The sequence below is a fragment of the Lissotriton vulgaris genome, chromosome 4_1 (assembly GCF_964263255.1).
Source record: "Lissotriton vulgaris chromosome 4_1, aLisVul1.2, whole genome shotgun sequence".
Taxonomy (NCBI): Eukaryota; Metazoa; Chordata; class Amphibia; order Caudata; family Salamandridae; genus Lissotriton; species Lissotriton vulgaris.
Genome location: NC_141691.1, coordinates 246,830,328 through 246,847,145, shown reverse-complemented (window position 1 = coordinate 246,847,145; position 16,818 = coordinate 246,830,328). Strand labels below are relative to the sequence as shown.

The window sequence follows — 16,818 nt, the reverse complement described above, 5'->3', positions numbered from 1 at the left end:
GTTTCAAGCTGTTCTTTCTGGATCTGCGCGCGACTGGCATCTTTTGGGCTTCCTGCGAAGCCTCCCAGCTTCTACACTAGAACTTGGTCTGAATACACATTCACGTCAGCAGACAGTAATTCCTCGAATCGGCTCAGTGTAATTTTCTTGTAACCAGAAGCGTGTTTCCCCTTTAAGGTCGGATTAGCTCCTGACTGTCCCTCCTCTCCGGGTGACAAGGCGGCTGTAAATGTCCTATCACTAAATTAAAGCCGAGAGGCTCCACCTTCCAGCCGGGGAAGCAGAGGGCTGATGGAAATGTAGCGAGCAGATTGAGACAGACAGTGAATCATTAGCGAACCGCGAGGCCAGGATGAACTTGTCTGGAACCTGAAAAACGGAGGAAAAGAAAGCGCACACACCTCCGTGCGCTTTGTTTATTTTTTTTCTGGGTTTTGCGACGACGCCAAAGTGGATGTAAAAGCGGGTTGACCCCCGGTCCAAGATGCTGCTGGTATCCCAGCGGGTTGAAGCACCACGCATGGAGGCTCATATCTCGGTAAGTGCCGTTCCCGGTTTGTCTCTTCTGTTACCGGTAAACGCCATGTGTTTCCCAGCACTCTGCAGAGACTTACACTATGACGTGCAACTAACCAGACGCCCCTGTCGTTAATAAAATTATGAACTTTCCTGCAAGTGTCTTTTGGAAAAATCTCAATTTCTCTAATAAATGTGCGGTGGGTTTATGCGCCGCGCCTGGGCTGCACGGGAGCAGTTTGGGCGATAGATTGTGGAGTGTTTTACTAAACAGGAGAGATGAACAGACAAAAGATGTGTTTGCATGTCTGAGGTTTCGCAGGCGAGAGCAGCGGGTGTGTTTGTAAATAAATATAGGCGGCTGAGCGGGGTGCCGAAGGACTGCGGCGGCGACAAGTGAAGTAAAACAATAGCTTCTTTAAAATGGATCCGTGCAATCCAGTCAGAAATGTGAGGAGAGTTTAAAAGTCTCTGAGTGGCGAGATCAGGTGCGGGCAGAAGGAAGCGGGCGCTGGAGTCCGCCGAGCGGATGGTTGTTCTGCTGGCTTGTATTCTGAAGGGGGGGGGTCTTGTTAAAAGTGAGGCATTTGTGGGGCAGCCTTTGATGAGATCTTATCGCGTCCTCTGAGCGGAGTCACGGCGCTGCCCCTGCGCTCGCTCGCGTGAGGATGTATGTGGCGGTGTGTGTGTGAAGGAGAGGTGGCTGGCATCAGTTTTTAAGGACTCCTCCAAGAATAAAGGCTGCCCGGGCGGGGGCTAATGGGATCGGAGAGTCTGCCAGAATACCCTGCTGCTGGAGCGGCCGCGTCTCTGCGTAAACACGGGGCGCGGGCAGCCTCGCTCGGCCTCATTACGGGGGCGGAGGGTTGAAACGAGGCGTGGTGGGAGAGTGCACCCCATCATCTTCGCGGCCGGCTCTGGCTGGTGGGGGCGAGGGGAGGGGAGGGCAGGGATTCCGAGCCCTCCATCCTGTCCGCTAGACTCACTGTCTCTGTCTGAAGACATGCTGCTCACAGCGAGGAACAAAAGGATGTGTGTGTGTTGTGAAAGGTGCACGCTGTCCTTTCTGCGGAGCCATGCACCCACTGGTGGAACGGAAAATGCACTCCGCCTCTGCTGTGTCTGTGCGTGTGCTTTTCTTTAATCTCATGTGTCACTGTACATTTGCGCCGTGTGTCAACCCATTTGCTTTATGCCCTGTGCGTGTGTCGCGCTGTGTGATTGTGCATCAGCGCCCCTGCTACTTGTCTCTGAATTTCTTTTAATTTCTGTATGTGATTGTGCATTTGTGTAATGTGCTGTGTGTGACTGTGGATTGGTGCCTTGCGATCTGTGTTCGCTGGCGTTGCGTAATGTTTCTGCATTAGGATTGTATATTTATTTAATTTATTAATTGTGCATCCGTGACGTGATTGCCCAGTGTGTTTTTTTCTTCGCGTTCTGCGTGTTTGTGCTGCGTACGTAAATCTCCTTTGTGTGTTTGCTTCTTTTATTTTATGTTCCAGAGTTTATCCCGTGTACTCGATTGTGCATTTTCCACGTGCTGGGTTCTATTTTGCAGTTTGTGTTCACATTCCTTGGAGGGGTGGTCTCGGAATGCTAGGTGGATTGGGTATTTATCTCTTGGGTCGTGCCCTTGTTTGTGCTGCCCCTGTGTTGTCAGTTGCACAGTGCATCGGACGTGCTTGGTGCGCCGCCGCCAGAGTTAAGTGTGAGGGACTTGGGCAGGTCTCTTGCTGCCGCCAGCAGACTGGCTTCGTGTAGTGCAAATGCCCCCCATGCTGAGACATCGTGCAACGCAGACCGATCGCTTACTCATCTCTTTCAAGTGTTTTCCCTTTCCCAGCCATGGATTACGAGATGGTTTAGTCAGTTCTCTTGTTGACTTGACTCGATGCACCCATTTTAACCTGCTCAGAGCAGCTTTTCATTCTCCCAATTAGTAAACAAATGGGTTTTATTAGCTGTTGACGCGTGTTTGTGCCCGGAGCTGCGCGCCATGCCAGTGTCTCGGCCGGCCTGGTTTGGCAGGGGGCGCCCGGGGTGTCTCTGCGCGAGGAGGATGCACACAGTTTGGTTTGTGCTCCGGTTGAATGGGCGCCCGTTGCACTCCTCCCTGGCGGTGCCAGGCTCCGAGCAGCACAAGCCGTGCTTTGTTAGGATGCTAGCCCGCGGCCAGGCGTTCACCCACAGCCACTCCGGGCAGAAGCGCCGAGCTACCTGCGCGGGACATTTGTGGGTGGGGGGCTATTGGGCAGGGGGCGCTCTGGTCTGTCCACCCCGCTCCAAAAAAAAAGAAGCAGGTCCAATCCCCTCACCCGTGTGTGCAACATGTTGAGGTGAAAAACTGTTTTAATTGCCCCAGTCGTGACAGGTTTCTACCTGCCCCAACTCTCTGGGAGAGACAGGCGCCCCCTGCCTCCCACCTCAGTAAAGGGAAGAGGCCGCAAGTGCCCTTTGCCATCAAAGGGGGAAAGCACCTCCTCCTGGTGAGAACTGGCAGCCAGTTCCGTGTATAGGTCGGAGCTTTGTAGCCGCCATACAAATACCCCTTGCACGCCCCCATATTTGCCCCAGTTCCCTGATCCATACAGAAAAGAGACTCCCCCTGCTCCGGTGTCCCCGGGGCCAGAATGTCGGCTTCAATCAAAACCCCTTCGTTGTGTTGATTTACATAGCATGCATAGTTTGCTCACTGTGAATCTTGGTTACCCGAGAGGCTAAAAAAGGTGGGGGTATAAATGCCTAAAACATTATACTGACGAAGAGCTGTACGTGGAAAATACACGTGTGGCCGTTCAGCTAATGCCTCTCAAGACCCCTTCCAGTCCTCCCATTCGTGTTTTTTTTTATTTCCGCTCAGCAATGCTCATGTCCTACGTGAAAAATTAAACATATATAAACAAGGCTGTTCCCATGGTGAACTGAGTCTGCGTTCGCCCCAAAGTGTCCCACGGTCGACACACGTCCGTAGGCTGGCGCCTGGAGACTGCAGTGACCTCGAGTGCCCCGTGTGTTTCCGGTGACCCCTGCCCCCTCGTCGTGCGGTACGGTGTGCTCACCTGGGCACCCCTGGCTGGACCTCGAGTGCTCATAGCGGACACATGCACTGTGCCGGGATTGTAACGAAGCCTTTTTGAAAATATTATAAGTGATGACCTGTAGCTTCATATTCAGAAGTAGTGATTGGGGGCCGAGCCCCTCAGTCACGTGTGGTGTGAATATGTTCACGTGTCTCTAGCGGTCTCTTTGCACAGCGCCTGGGGTGTACTTAGCACCTGTGTGTCTCTAGCTGTCAGTGTACAGGGCATGTACTGGGCTTACTTAGCCCCTGTATCTCTGGTAGCCAGTCTGCACAGGCCTCCTGGTTAGCGTGGCTGCTATATGTCTGTGGCAGTCTCTGTGCACAGGGCCCATAGCTTCCTAAGCTCCATATGTCTCTGGCAGTATCTATGCACAAGGCCCACACTTTCCTTTGCTCTTATGTGTCTGTGGCAGTCTCTGTGCACAGGGCCCATAGCTTCCTAAGCTCCCATATGTCTCTGGCAGTATCTATGCACAAGACCCACACTTTCCTTTGCTCTTATATGTCTGTGGCAGTCTCTGTGCACAGGGCCCATAGCTTCCTAAGCTCCCATATGACTGTGGCAGTCTCTGTGCACAGGGCCCGTAGCTTCCTAAGCTCCCATATGTCTCTGGCAGTATCTATGCACAAGGCCCACACTTTCCTTTGCTCTTATATGACTGTGGCAGTCTTTGTACACATGGTCCCCTGGTTTGCTAAGATCCCACATGTCTCGGCCAGCTTCTGTGCACAGGTCCTCAGGTTTTCTTAGTTTCTACATCTCTCAGGCAGCATCTGTGCACAGTTCTCCAGTGTTTCTTAGGTCCTACATGCATATGGCAGCTTCTATGCACAGGGCCCATGGTTTGCTAAGCTTTTCTGTATCTCTTGCAGCCTCTATGCACAGGCCCCTAGTTAGCTTAGACCCTACATGTCTTGGGCAGCATCTGTGCACTGTTCTCCAGGATTTCCTAGCTCCTTCATGTCCCTGGCACTCTGTATGCACAGGACCATGGTTTGATTTGCTTCTATATGTCTCTGGCAGCATCTATGAACAGGGCCTAGGGTTTGCTTAGCTCCTACATGTTTCCGGCAGCCTCTGTGCCCAGGCCTGTGGTTTTCTCAACCTCTTTACACTGGTTACCAGCTGCGCCTGCCTCCTCTCGGTCTCTCCATGCACATGTTCCAGTGTCCTTCGCTCCCATGTGTCTCTGACTGTCTCTATACACAGGACTTCAGATGTGCCTAGATCCAGCGAGTCTCTATTAGCCTCTCTTCACATATTACTGTGGCTCCTGCAGCCTCAGCAGCCTCTTTGCACAATTCCTGTGCAGTATGTGGCTTACCTGTGTCTCTGACTGAACATGTGCTGTACTTAGGCTGCCTGTGTCTCTGGATGCTCAGACTCTGTCTGCATGCTCTGATCCTGTGCTGCAGGTGCCCTAGACCCTGTGATGTACTTGGCCTGCCTGTGTCTCTGGATGCTCAGATCCTGTGCTGCAAGTGCCGTAGACCCTGTGATGTACTTGGCCTGCCTGTGTCTCTGGCTGCACAGATCCGTGCTGTGCTTGGCCCCTCTATGTCTGTGTCTCTGGCTGCACTAATGCATGCTGTGCGTGGCCCCCCTGTGTCTCTGGCTGTACAGATGCATGCAGTGCGGGGGGCCCCCCTATGTCTCTGGCTGCACAGATCCTCACTGTGAGTGGCTTCCTTGTGTCTCTGGCTCTACAGATGCATGCAGTGTGTGCCCTCTCCCCCCCCCCCCCCTGTGTCTCTGGCTGCACAGATTCCCGCTGTGAGTGGCTTCCTTGTGTCTCTGGCTGCACAGATCCCCGCTGAGTGGCTTCCTTGTGTCTCTGGCGGCACAGATGCGTGCAGTGTGTGCCCCCCCTGTGTCTCTGGCTGCACAGATCCCCGCTGTGGGTGGCTTCCTTGTGTCTATGGCTGCACAGATCCCCGCTGAGTGGCTTCCTTGTGTCTCTAGCTGCACAGATCCCCGCTGTGAGTGGCTTCCTTGTGTCTCTGGCTGCACAGATCCCCGCTGAGTGGCTTCCTTGTGTCTCTGGCTGCACAGATGCGTGCAGTGTGTGCCCCCCCTGTGTCTCTGGCTGCACAGATCCCCGCTGTGAGTGGCTTCCTTGTGTCTCTGGCTGCACAGATCCCCGCTGTGAGTGGCTTCCTTGTGTCTCTGGCTGCACAGATCCCCGCTGAGTGGCTTCCTTGTGTCTCTAGCTGCACAGATCCCCGCTGTGAGTGGCTTCCTTGTGTCTCTAGTTGTACAGATGCGTGCAGTGCGTAGCCCCCTGTGTCTCTGGCTACACAGATGCGTGCAGTGCGTGGCCCCCTGTGTCTCTGGCTGTACAGATGCGTGCAGTGCGTGGCTCCCCTGTGTCTGGCTGCCCAGGTGAGCTCCTGTGGGTAGCCCTGGGCACCCGGCCCGTTCCTGTGGCACGGGGCGCTTGGGCGCCGCTCTGAAGGGGGCGGTCGCACACTGCTCTCTCTCTCCTCTCATCCCCTTTCCGGTTGCCAGGCTCGTGTTGACTTCTTGTTTTCTGCTCATTGCAACACACCGCTCGCGGGGGCTTCCTCAGGGGAGCCGAGAGGGGATGGGGGCAGGGCGGGACCCGGGGAGAGCTGAGGGAGGAGAGAGCCTGAACAACTGTTATTGTGCGCGGCGCAGGGCTCTTAGATTACCACCCCGAGAGAAAATGAGGGTTACAATTACCAACTCCGAGACAATATTTGCAGTAGGCGAGGGTTTCCACACGCAGGCGGCTCCAGGTGAATTCGCCACGATTGCCTGTTCCCAGCATTGCGTGGGAGACCAGGGGGAGCGCGCGCTTCTCGGGGTGTTTACTGATATTGTCAAATACAACCGTGGCGGCGTATGTGTGGGATTTTACACTTCCATTAACTACTCTAACGGCTCAGCGCTAAGAAGCGGCAATAACTATGGCAGTGAGCGTTATATGGAATCGAACAATTGTTATTAATTAGGGGTGTTGAAGTCATTAAATAGCGTGAAATAAAGAACACGCGTCGTATATTTTTGTGCCACCAATTATACATTCAAAGTGTCATGTTTGAAAAATATGTATATAAGAAAACCTACAATGCTATTGTGTATATTATTGTTATATATTTTAATTAAATCACAAGTTACCTGATTGTTGTTTTTCTTTGAACTAACTCTGTGACCACTGTATAATGTGGTAAACGTGTGAGTTTGTGTACGTGAGTGGGTGTGCCTAGTCAGAGGTCTCCATGTGAAAGCATGTGTATTTTTGAGTTTTTACGTGTGCACGTGTTTATGTTTGAGCGTGCGCCGGTAGGTGAATGCGTGTATGAGGTGTATGTTTGTTTCAGTACTTCTGTGTGTAGTCCCTGTGTCGGCTCCCTTTCCCTTGCCTGTAGTCCCCTTAATGTACAAGATTATGATAACATGGAGATGCTAAGGGAGGGGGGGAGGGGGGTAAAGAAGGGGTTGGCATATGCTGCGTCCCAGAGAGACAGGCAGGCATGGCCTTGAACCCTCTGCACAGACCAGCTGTTTACTGTCACCCGGGCCCAGTAAACAGGTTCTCACCCTCAAGGAAACGGCTTTTCCTCTGCGCGTTCCATCATTTGCATATTTATAGGCGTGTCTTCTCGAGAGGCGGAAGTGGTAGCTTTGTGTGGGCCTGTTTTCGCTGAGGACAGCACTCTCCCTGTCTTCTTTTGCTTTTCATTGCACCTGCATGTCGACAATCCTTTTTAAGACCGATAACAGCATGTAGTGACAATCTGGAGGTGGCCTCATCCCGTTTCACTCCTTGCTAGTGGCACGTGGGACCTTGTTTTCTGCAGAGGCACTCAAAACAGAAGTGGGTGGCCTGTCTGGAGGATGGACGGCAGACATGCTTCAAGGCGCTTCAGACCCCAAGAAGGAACCAGCACATGCCTCGCCACCTGGGCGTGCATTGCCAGATGTGCACTAGAAATCATTTCCCATGCTAGGGAAAACAAGTCCTGTTGATTCAGGTAATTAGACCCCGCTTATTGCTGTTAGGTCTTAGTGGCAAATGCAGTTTAAAACCCATCGTTAGTATTAGATTGGAAATCTTTCCGGTGTATAGACTGCTAATGTAGCCTCTTGCGTTGATGTATTATTTTGACGTGATGGCAAAAGGAGTTAAATGAATGATGTGGTAACCCACTGTTTGCGTTAAGCCACACGCATATGATATTAAGGCTCACACATGACCCCTTTAACCCAATTAGGTTTTCTCAAGGGGGTGCGCCTGGTAGGGGTCATCACAAGGCCAGGCAAACGAGGCTCTCAGTCCTGGATTACCGAATGTGAGTACCCTTGCATTTGAAGAGGGATTTACCTCTTCAGTAATAAAAATTAACAGTGCTCAAAGAGGGCTAAGGCCTACCAGGGCTGAACCCTGACAAAGCAAAAAAAAAAAACAAAAACAAAAAAACCTGAGATTAAACCAAGACTCTATCTTTTTTCTGTCCTTCACGGGTTCAAGAAACAAACTGTACCTGCCCGCCACTTACAAACCGGAGCTGCAGCGCCATCACCGGAAGTCACCTTTGTAGCTCAATGACAACTGGCACAGAGGATACAGTCATTTACCATCGGTAACTTCGAGCCCAAGATACTGTTTAATTTCAAATGAAATCCCACGTTATGTCCCCTTACTACTTTTAAATTGACCTTGACAAGTGATGACGCTGCTGCATAAACCATTAAATGACTCGTTCGCTGCTGATATCTGCTATTCTTTCTCTAGCAGGAGTATCTATGAAATTGTCAGCCACAGATGCGATGCCTGTTTTACATGTGATAGGCCCCCGCCTTAATTCCATGAGCCATACCTCTTGTAGAGTTTTCTTACAACCCTTTTGAACCACAGGCAGCGTGCATTAGGTCGAACAGTAAAATCATCTGAATGTGGGTTGATGTTGAGGTGAACTCATCTGATGATCTTAATATTTGTACTGAATGAGGTGTGACTGCAAAGCCAGCTAGGATTATGTACAGTTTTTCAACAAGAGCATCGCTTATGTGTTGTATTACATCTGTGAAGAAGGCAGTGCTTCCGGGTTATGATGTGTGAAGATGGAGGTGCCCTAAAACTCGCTGCAGTGCATAGCAGGGGCATGTATTTCCAGTGTCTTTGTGTGAGTTGCAGATGCAGACAAGCTTAGATTTGTACTGCATAAATCATTGCTATCAGGTGTGTTAGTTTGATTAGTTCAGTGGAAGGAAATTAGGACTACAGTGCCCAGAATGCAATAGCCTGTCACACAGAAGGCCAGGACTGGAAGCAGTGTTTGCGATGATAAGACAAGTGATCACCCTAGATGTGAATAAGGAGGCTTGGGAATGAAGCACAGACCTGGGGTCTTCCTGCAACCGCCCTCCAGGGATGGTTCGGTTCCCCTGAGAAAATGGTGAATAGCGCCCCATATGGAGACTAAAGAGCAAAATGTGCTGTTGAATCATTTGGGGGCTTGTAGCTCACTTGTACAGATGGGACTGTCAGGAAGCACAGTGCATGCCTACATGCATCGCATAGACCCTCACTGCCAGGAAGCCTGGTTCATGCCTACACGCATGAGATAGACCCTCACTGCCAGGAAGCCAGGTTCATGCCTACACGCATGGAATAGACCCTCACTGCCAGGTAGCACAGTACATGCCTACACGCATGAGATAGACCCTCACTGCCAGGAAGCACGGTTCATGCCTGCACAAACCCTTATTGACAGGAAGCATGTTGCATGCCTACACACATGGGATAAACCCTCACTGCCAGGAAGCACGGTTCATGCCTACATTAATGGGATAGACCCTGACCGCCAGGAAACACGTTGCATAATACACGCATGGGGCAGTCCCTCACTGCTAGGTAGAACAGTGCATGCCTAAACGCATGGGGTGGACCCTCACTTCCAGGAAGCATGGTTCATGCCTACACACATGGGATAGACCCTCCCTGCCAGGAAGCACGTGCATGCCTACACGCATGGGCTAGACCCTCACTGCCAGAAAGCACAGTTCATGCCTACATGCTCGGGATAGACCCTCACTGCCAGGAAGCACATGCATGCTTACACGCATGGGCTAGACCCTCACTGCCAGAAAGCACAGTTCATGCCTACATGCATGGGCTAGACCCTCACTGCCAGAAAGCACAGTTCATTCCTACACGCATGGGGTAGACCTTCACTGCCAGGAAGCACGGTTCATGCCTACATGCATGAGATAGACCCTCACTGCCAGGAAGCATGGTGCATTCCTACATGCATGGAATAAACCCTTACTGACAGGAAGCATGTTGCATGCCTACATGCATGGAATAGACCCTCACTGGCAGGAAGCACGGTTCATGGCTACATGCATGGGATAGACCCTTACTGCCAGGAAACACAGTGCATACTACACACATGGTGCAGACCCTCACTGCCAGGAAGCATGGTTCATGCCTACACGCATGAGATAGACCCTCACTGCCAGGAAGCACGTGCATGCCTACACGTGTGGGATAGACCCTCACTACCAGGAAGCACGTGCATGCCTACACGCATGGAATGGACCCTCTGTGCCAGCATCTCAGTGCATGCCTACACGGATGGGCTAGACCCTCACTGCCAGAAAGCACAGTGCATGTCAATATGCATTCGATAGACCCTTCTTGTGTGGGTGGTGAGATTGTTAAAGTCCTGGTTGCTCTGCTCTTGCCAGGTCTACTTTATTAAAGACCAGTGGGCCCCCGGGACACTGCTGTACTTGCCAGCCACGGGGGACTGTGAAATGTAATGTGAGCTGAAAGGTTACCGAAACGGTGTAATAACTTAATTCCTATGCGTGATAATGCTTTTTATTATATTAGGTGGTTATTTCCTTTCTATCTTCAGAGGAGCCATTCTACAATATCCTTCCTCGTAAAAGGTTCGCAACGTCTCGGCATTAATGCTGTTTGGGTAAAGGTTTCACCACATTAGCACCAGTTGAGCAACTTAATTCAATATAACGCAATAACCAGGAACTGAAATAAAAGGCGCCAGGTAATCTTTGAAAGACTTTTTGCTCAAAGTCTCCTTTTTGTTTTTTTATTTTTAAAGTAGCATTTGACATTATTGTGCTAGAAACATTTTTATGAGAGCTGCACACGTTTAAAAAAGAGAGTACACTTTTGCCTCTCAAAACTGTGTTTCTATTTACTTGCCAGTTACACAGAACCTTTTGTCCTCCCCAGTAACGTGTTCGGAAAAAATATGCTTGGAAAAGGCAGCGCTGGATGGAACGAGAGTCGGGGGCTGAGGGGAGGAGGAAGAAAAGCAAAGAAATTCCATGTTAGGAAAGCATGAGCAAGGGTGACTTCTAATGTTTTCCCGCGACTGACGTGGGGAGTGACAAGCGCGAGTGGGTTGAGGTTGGAACGTCACCGAGTCTTCGGCTGTGGCCGGAAGCAGGCTGTTCGCTCATGGACAGAGTCTAGCGCGGTGCACCGCGGGCCCGGGACGCTGGGTGAAGGCACCCGAATTGTTTGCAAGTGTAGGCAGCTCGGGGTGAGGCTCGGGTGACCCTGACTCGAGGAGCGCGGCAAGCAAGGAAACCCTCCAACCCCTCCATTTGAAAATGAACTGGATGCAACTGTTACTGGTCTGCAACCCAGGAACGGCCTCCTTTCCGGGCAAATAAGTGGCACTGTGGGTTATACGCTGCAACGGAGAAGCTGCTACCAGTGTACTGGGAAAGGGGCAGGGTGTATTATAGATAGGTAGATAGATAGATAGATAGATAGATAGAAAGTTAGATAGATAGATAGATAGATAGATAGATAGTTAGATAGATAGATAGATAGATAGATAGATAGATTGATAGATAGATAGATAGAAAGTTAGATAGATAGATAGATAGATAGATAGATAGATAGATAGATAGATAGATAGATAGATAGATAGATAGATAGATAGATTGATTGATTATGTGCGTGGGTGTGTGCGCGCGTGCACGCTTACCGCTAGTGGAGTGTCACTTTTTGGCCTGGAACAGCTGGTGAGAGCCCCAATGATTTTTATTGACCTGTAAAATTCTTCACAAAAAAATACGTTCATCAAGACTATGGTGTGCTGCAATCTTCTACGTGTGGGAGGAAAGTTGAACAAAATACTAGGAAGGACAGCAAGGCGTTGCAGGCATCCGTATGCTGGTGTGTGCATGAGTCTATATATATATATATATTTAATATATATATATATAGATATATATACATACATATGTGCAGCGCTAGTGGGCGCTCATTTTCTTGGCCTGGAACAGCTGGTGAGAGTCCCCATGTTTTTTATGTACCTTTGGTTTTATAGGCACAAGGAGGCATTCAGCAGCTTCATATTGCTTTTGTGACTTTTAAATGTGCCCCTGCTGGCAAAGAAGACAACTTCTGGTTAAAGGTTGAGCAGGAAGCAGAACTATGTCATCTGGATATCTACGCTTCATTGACCTTTTTTTTTTAGGGAAGTAACCTTTGGCACTGTACGGCATGGACAGTCCCTGCAATACCATGTCATCCATGGGCACCATGCCAATTTAAGTGAGGCAGTCTGATGCCATGTTGGGGAATTACACCGAAAAGCACATACCTGGTATTTGACACAAGTGTACATTTGGGGTGCTGGGAAGACAAGCACCCACTATGGTAATCTGCCCACCACTATGCATATAAAACTGTCAATTATATGTGATCAGGTCTGTCAGTGTCGGAAAAATGTGCAAACTATTTCCATTAGATCTCTCAACTTCTGCCCCCCCCCCCCCCCCCCCGTTATTTGCATTTGTTATGGCGTTGTAGTACATTATCTACCTGAGCGCCCTTCTGTGTGGATCTGGGAAGCTCATCAATTAGAGTGGAGTTTTTCGTTGGTTTTTGGTTGTGTTTAGTTAGCAGTAAAAATGAAGGTCAAGACTCAGAATAGTTTGTTTCAGGTAGTGTAAAAGTAAAACAAGTTTGGTGTTAATTAATGATTTAAAGACACTTAAGGTGTAGCAGCTCTGTATGTTTACACATGACACCCATGGGGAGCTATGAGTTAAAGGCTGATGACTGAAAATGTCTCAGAGGGTGCAGCAGCATCCTACCACCGTGGGTGCCTCAGTGCACAGAAGTTGCAGTTACAAAAGTTAGAACATCCCGTCTTGTTAAAACTGTGCTCCCAGGCACCTTGTCTGTTCACATACCCTGACCAGTGTTTGCTGCCAGGTGTATGGAAAAGCATTGTAAATCATTAATTTGATGGAGATTGTTGCATGCAAATTAGGGCATTGGCAGTAATGGGCTACGCCAGCACTACTTACTGTGGTTGTATTAAGCTCAAATGCTTTTGTCTACTTCTGGTGGTAGCACCAATTTACCACCCATAATGTAGTCTTGGACCAGGAACAAGTATGTTTTGAAACAGCAGATCCCTGTGCACCTATGAAACTAATGGGGCGAAGGAAAAGGAAAACATGGGCCCCAATAGTGATAACAATTGAATATTGAGCTTATTAAGGTTCATTTTGATAGACCGAGCACACAGGCAGTGACTGTCAATTAAACTGGTTTTCTCATATATTTGAGGAAGTCGGGGCACAATCCTAACTTCTATATACTTAATAGCATAATGTCCAAAGGAGCAATAGATGCCAGGCTTGTTGCTATTTGGTGAACGCTGGAGTAGCCTGGATCGTACAGGTGACTGGCAATGTTGGATATGCCATATCACTGCAAAGTCAAGTGGTCCATGGTTCACCATGTTCATAACTATCATGAACAGTTTTCTTCCGCATGAGTTTTTTCCTTGTGTTTTTTCTCCTCAGTCTTTTTCCTTTCATGCTTTTCTGCCATGCTCCCCGTGGTTTACTGGTATGTGTTTGCCCTCATTGTGCTGTGTCTGATGCTTTACAGGTCTCTCCTGCCAGACAGCACAAGCTTTCTGTGAAAAAAACTATAGTCACCTTACTGTAGCCTTTGAGCCTGCCCATTACTTACCATTAGTATAAGAACACAAATGGTCCTAGACTGTTATTCTCAAATATCAATAAATGCAACCATTCTATTGTGGTCATACCTGTGCGGTTATGACATGGGACATAGGAAATACAAAAAAACAAGCCTAATGCATATATAAGACAAAGCTCAGTACCCAAAGGTTCAATCTTTAAGCCAAAAACTCATGGCAGTTTATTCTTAGTTATTTACAAAACATATAATTTTTTCAGAGGAGATATCATAGGTTACTCACAGACAGTGTTCATAGGAAAGACGTGTAAAGAGAGGGAAAGTGCTCGTGCAGTGAAGCAAAAAAGGGGGTAGGGGGAATTAATTCTATGTAAATATTTTCAATTTATTTAGAATGCCAAGGTTCGTAATCCTTAGCCATCAGTGAGGCCTGCCCTGGATATTATTTCAGCACAACCATAGTTACTATTTTGTCACAACACAGTGATATTATCAACTGTAAGATTTATCCGCATTCGCAAGGGGCGGGGGGAACAAGGAAAGTACAGGCCCCAAAATGCGGGGGATTTTCGTCGACGTTTCGACCCTGACGCTGTGAGGATAATTTATCTCCTCAGCTATGGGTCTTCCTCAGGACGGGGGAGGGTTGAGAACCTAGTTAAATTCTGATGAGCCCCCTTCAGTTCGGTGGGCAACCAATGGATGGTGTGCCATGGACCTAAATTAGTCTGTGGGAGATATAGTATCTCCTCATACGTTTCCTCCTCATGAAGTGCCTTCTTGAGATTTTTCCTCCACTGCTTTTTCTCCTCATGCTTTATCTCATTATGCTTTTCCTCCATGCGCGTTTCCTACCCCTGAAGTGCCTTCTCTTGCTTTTTCCCCCTCTCTGCTTTTCATATCATGCTTTACTTCGGAGTGGTTGTCCTCCTCTCGTGTTTCCTCCCTGCAGTGTACCTGCCCGTGCACACTGTGTTTTTCCTGCTCACCCAGGCAGGCAGTGATTTTCATGATAATGGTGAAAACCCGCATGGCTCTTTCTTCCTCAGGGGCACTTCCACTTGGGTGTTGTAGACCCTATTGAAGGAGCTACCGCTGTACCCAGGCATCATGTTTGGTGCCACTGGAATTATGCTGTTAGAGAGGACCAAATTATGCATCAGGGTTTACTAATTGATGATGCGGCAAGAAAATGCAAATTATGTGGTATAATGTGGCACATTTTGTGCTATCCGTTCATTCGTTTGTCATTTTTACATGTTAACCCTGTCTAGACAAATGTTACCTTTTATTAGTGCTAGTTCAACACCCAAATACAGTAATATCCAACTGAAAGGTGAACAGTCAACCTTTGAGAAGTGCCTCCCGCTTCACAACAACACGTGTCACTGCAGATTATACAGCAGACAATGGATTGGTTATGTGGCAAATGTGGCAAATCCATAATTATGCGAAGAACGCTGCGGCTGCAAAATCTCCCAATTCCAGTGGCACTGGACCTGTTCAATTGGGCCATATTGATTGTTTTTGTTTCTTCTTCTTTGAGGGGGCTTATGTTACAGAGGGTGTTCATCCCCCAGAGCCCCGAGTAATTATCTTGCTGCCATAAATGTTGATACACAGATAATGGATGTAACTAAAAAAATCTCCTTATCCAAGCAGAAACGGGCAAGTGTTTGTTGGAGCAGATAGAATGCTGAGAGTGTGAATAGACAGACCCATATGTCACCGCGGAGGTAAATGATGGACGAACCGGAGCCGGTTTCTGTGGCTCAGCACAATGCGCGAATTCCCGTCATGCGCCGCGCTTAATAATATACCAGCTTCCATGGCATTCAGGGGTAACCTAGGCAGCACCAGTCATCTGCACGCTTTTCGACTGTTCCTTTATCTGTCTGAAAGACCAGTTGGAACTTTTCTGTATTTTTTTTCCAGACAACTATACTCCCCTCCTCCCCAACCACCCCAACACACACACAAAATACAACTCTTCCCTGGGTTTAATCAAGAAAAGATCATAAGTGAATGGAAAATCTGTTTGGAAAGCCTGCACGGGGCTCTGTGAGCCAGAAACAGTATTAGATTTCCTTAAATCCTATTGAAACGTGTTTGCGGCTTTCTTTACATTTCCTTTCACATTCTTGCTTTTCGCTGAAGAGATGCCGCCTGCCAAATACCTCCTTGCTTTTCGTAGGTTAAACGTTTTCATGGTTAATGTTCGCCCATTGTTATTTATAAAGGGCTTCGGTGACTTCTCACTGAGACCGCAGGTAGTTTATCTTTGAGATTTGTCAATTTTGAAATCTGTAAGCACCCCTGCATTACACGAGTAGACAGTTTCTAAGCGTATTTGAAGCTTGTCCATGATTTGTTTCACTTTGCTCTAATTTTGTATTTTTTCTTATTCTTTCTTGAAATTCAAGTTTTGTAAACATTTTGATAACGTTTTTAATCAGCATGCACCAGAAACACAGAATATGGCAGAGATATATCTCCTACAGCAGACCTTGGGTTCTCAACCTTAGACCTAACATGTCCTACATCATCCACAAGGTAAACCTTTACACCCTCTGGTAAATATCCTACAACCACCAAACAACAGCTTCACCCACTAAGGAACTCAACACCTTCTATCATTGCAGCAGAAGGCACATGTCATTTATAATTCAACGTGTGTAACTGTTGTTTGTGGGTGAAAGTCAGATACACAGTTTTGATATCCATTGATATGTAACATTTTTGTGAGGAGGCCATGATTTCACTATTTAGTTATTTATGTGTTGGTTTTAAAGTTGCCTCATCAGCATTTGTATGCAGCCATAGTGCTTTGAGAGGCTGGGCAACCTGTTTGTTGACTACTTGTATTCCGGTGTGTTTGAGTGTGTTGCTTGGTTAGGCAAGATTGATTTACCAGGTGCATTGCAACATAATAATGATAACTTGTGTTGTTTTTTGTACAGGGCTCTGCATCTCTGTTAATACTCACCAGAGCGCTTGAAGCTAGGGGGGGGTCATGGGAGTTGCGTAGGTGTGAAATATTCGATGATTCTAAGAGAATCCTATAGATGATACGGTGTCAGAATTGAAGAGCACTTCCTTGGTTAGCTGTGGTGGTGTCCCTTGTGTCCTAAGAATCAAGAATGGTCTTGGGCAAAATGGACTGTTAGAGACATAGCAAAGACACCCCTTGTTATAGACAGATGACGATAATGTCCCAGCCTAGACCACACCTTCAAAAAC

At 48.3% G+C, this 16,818-nt stretch overlaps 1 protein-coding gene across 6 annotated transcripts in view; it reads left to right on the top strand.

Annotated features, from left to right (window-relative positions):
- Positions 1 to 242: 242 nt before the first annotated feature.
- Positions 243 to 16,818, top strand: part of MAMLD1 (mastermind like domain containing 1) — a 325,103-nt gene continuing 308,527 nt past the window's right edge. Inside the window, exon 1 of one of the 6 annotated variants that reach the window (XM_086918604.1) lies at positions 243 to 538. In XM_086918604.1, coding sequence (XP_086774730.1) covers positions 485 to 538 — 54 coding nt within the window. In that variant the 5' untranslated portion in view covers positions 243 to 484. Of the gene's footprint in view, positions 539 to 7,242; positions 7,601 to 16,818 lie in introns of those variants that run through there. The other 5 variants (XM_086918605.1, XM_086918603.1, XM_086918602.1 and 2 more) reach the window with 5 other exon arrangements.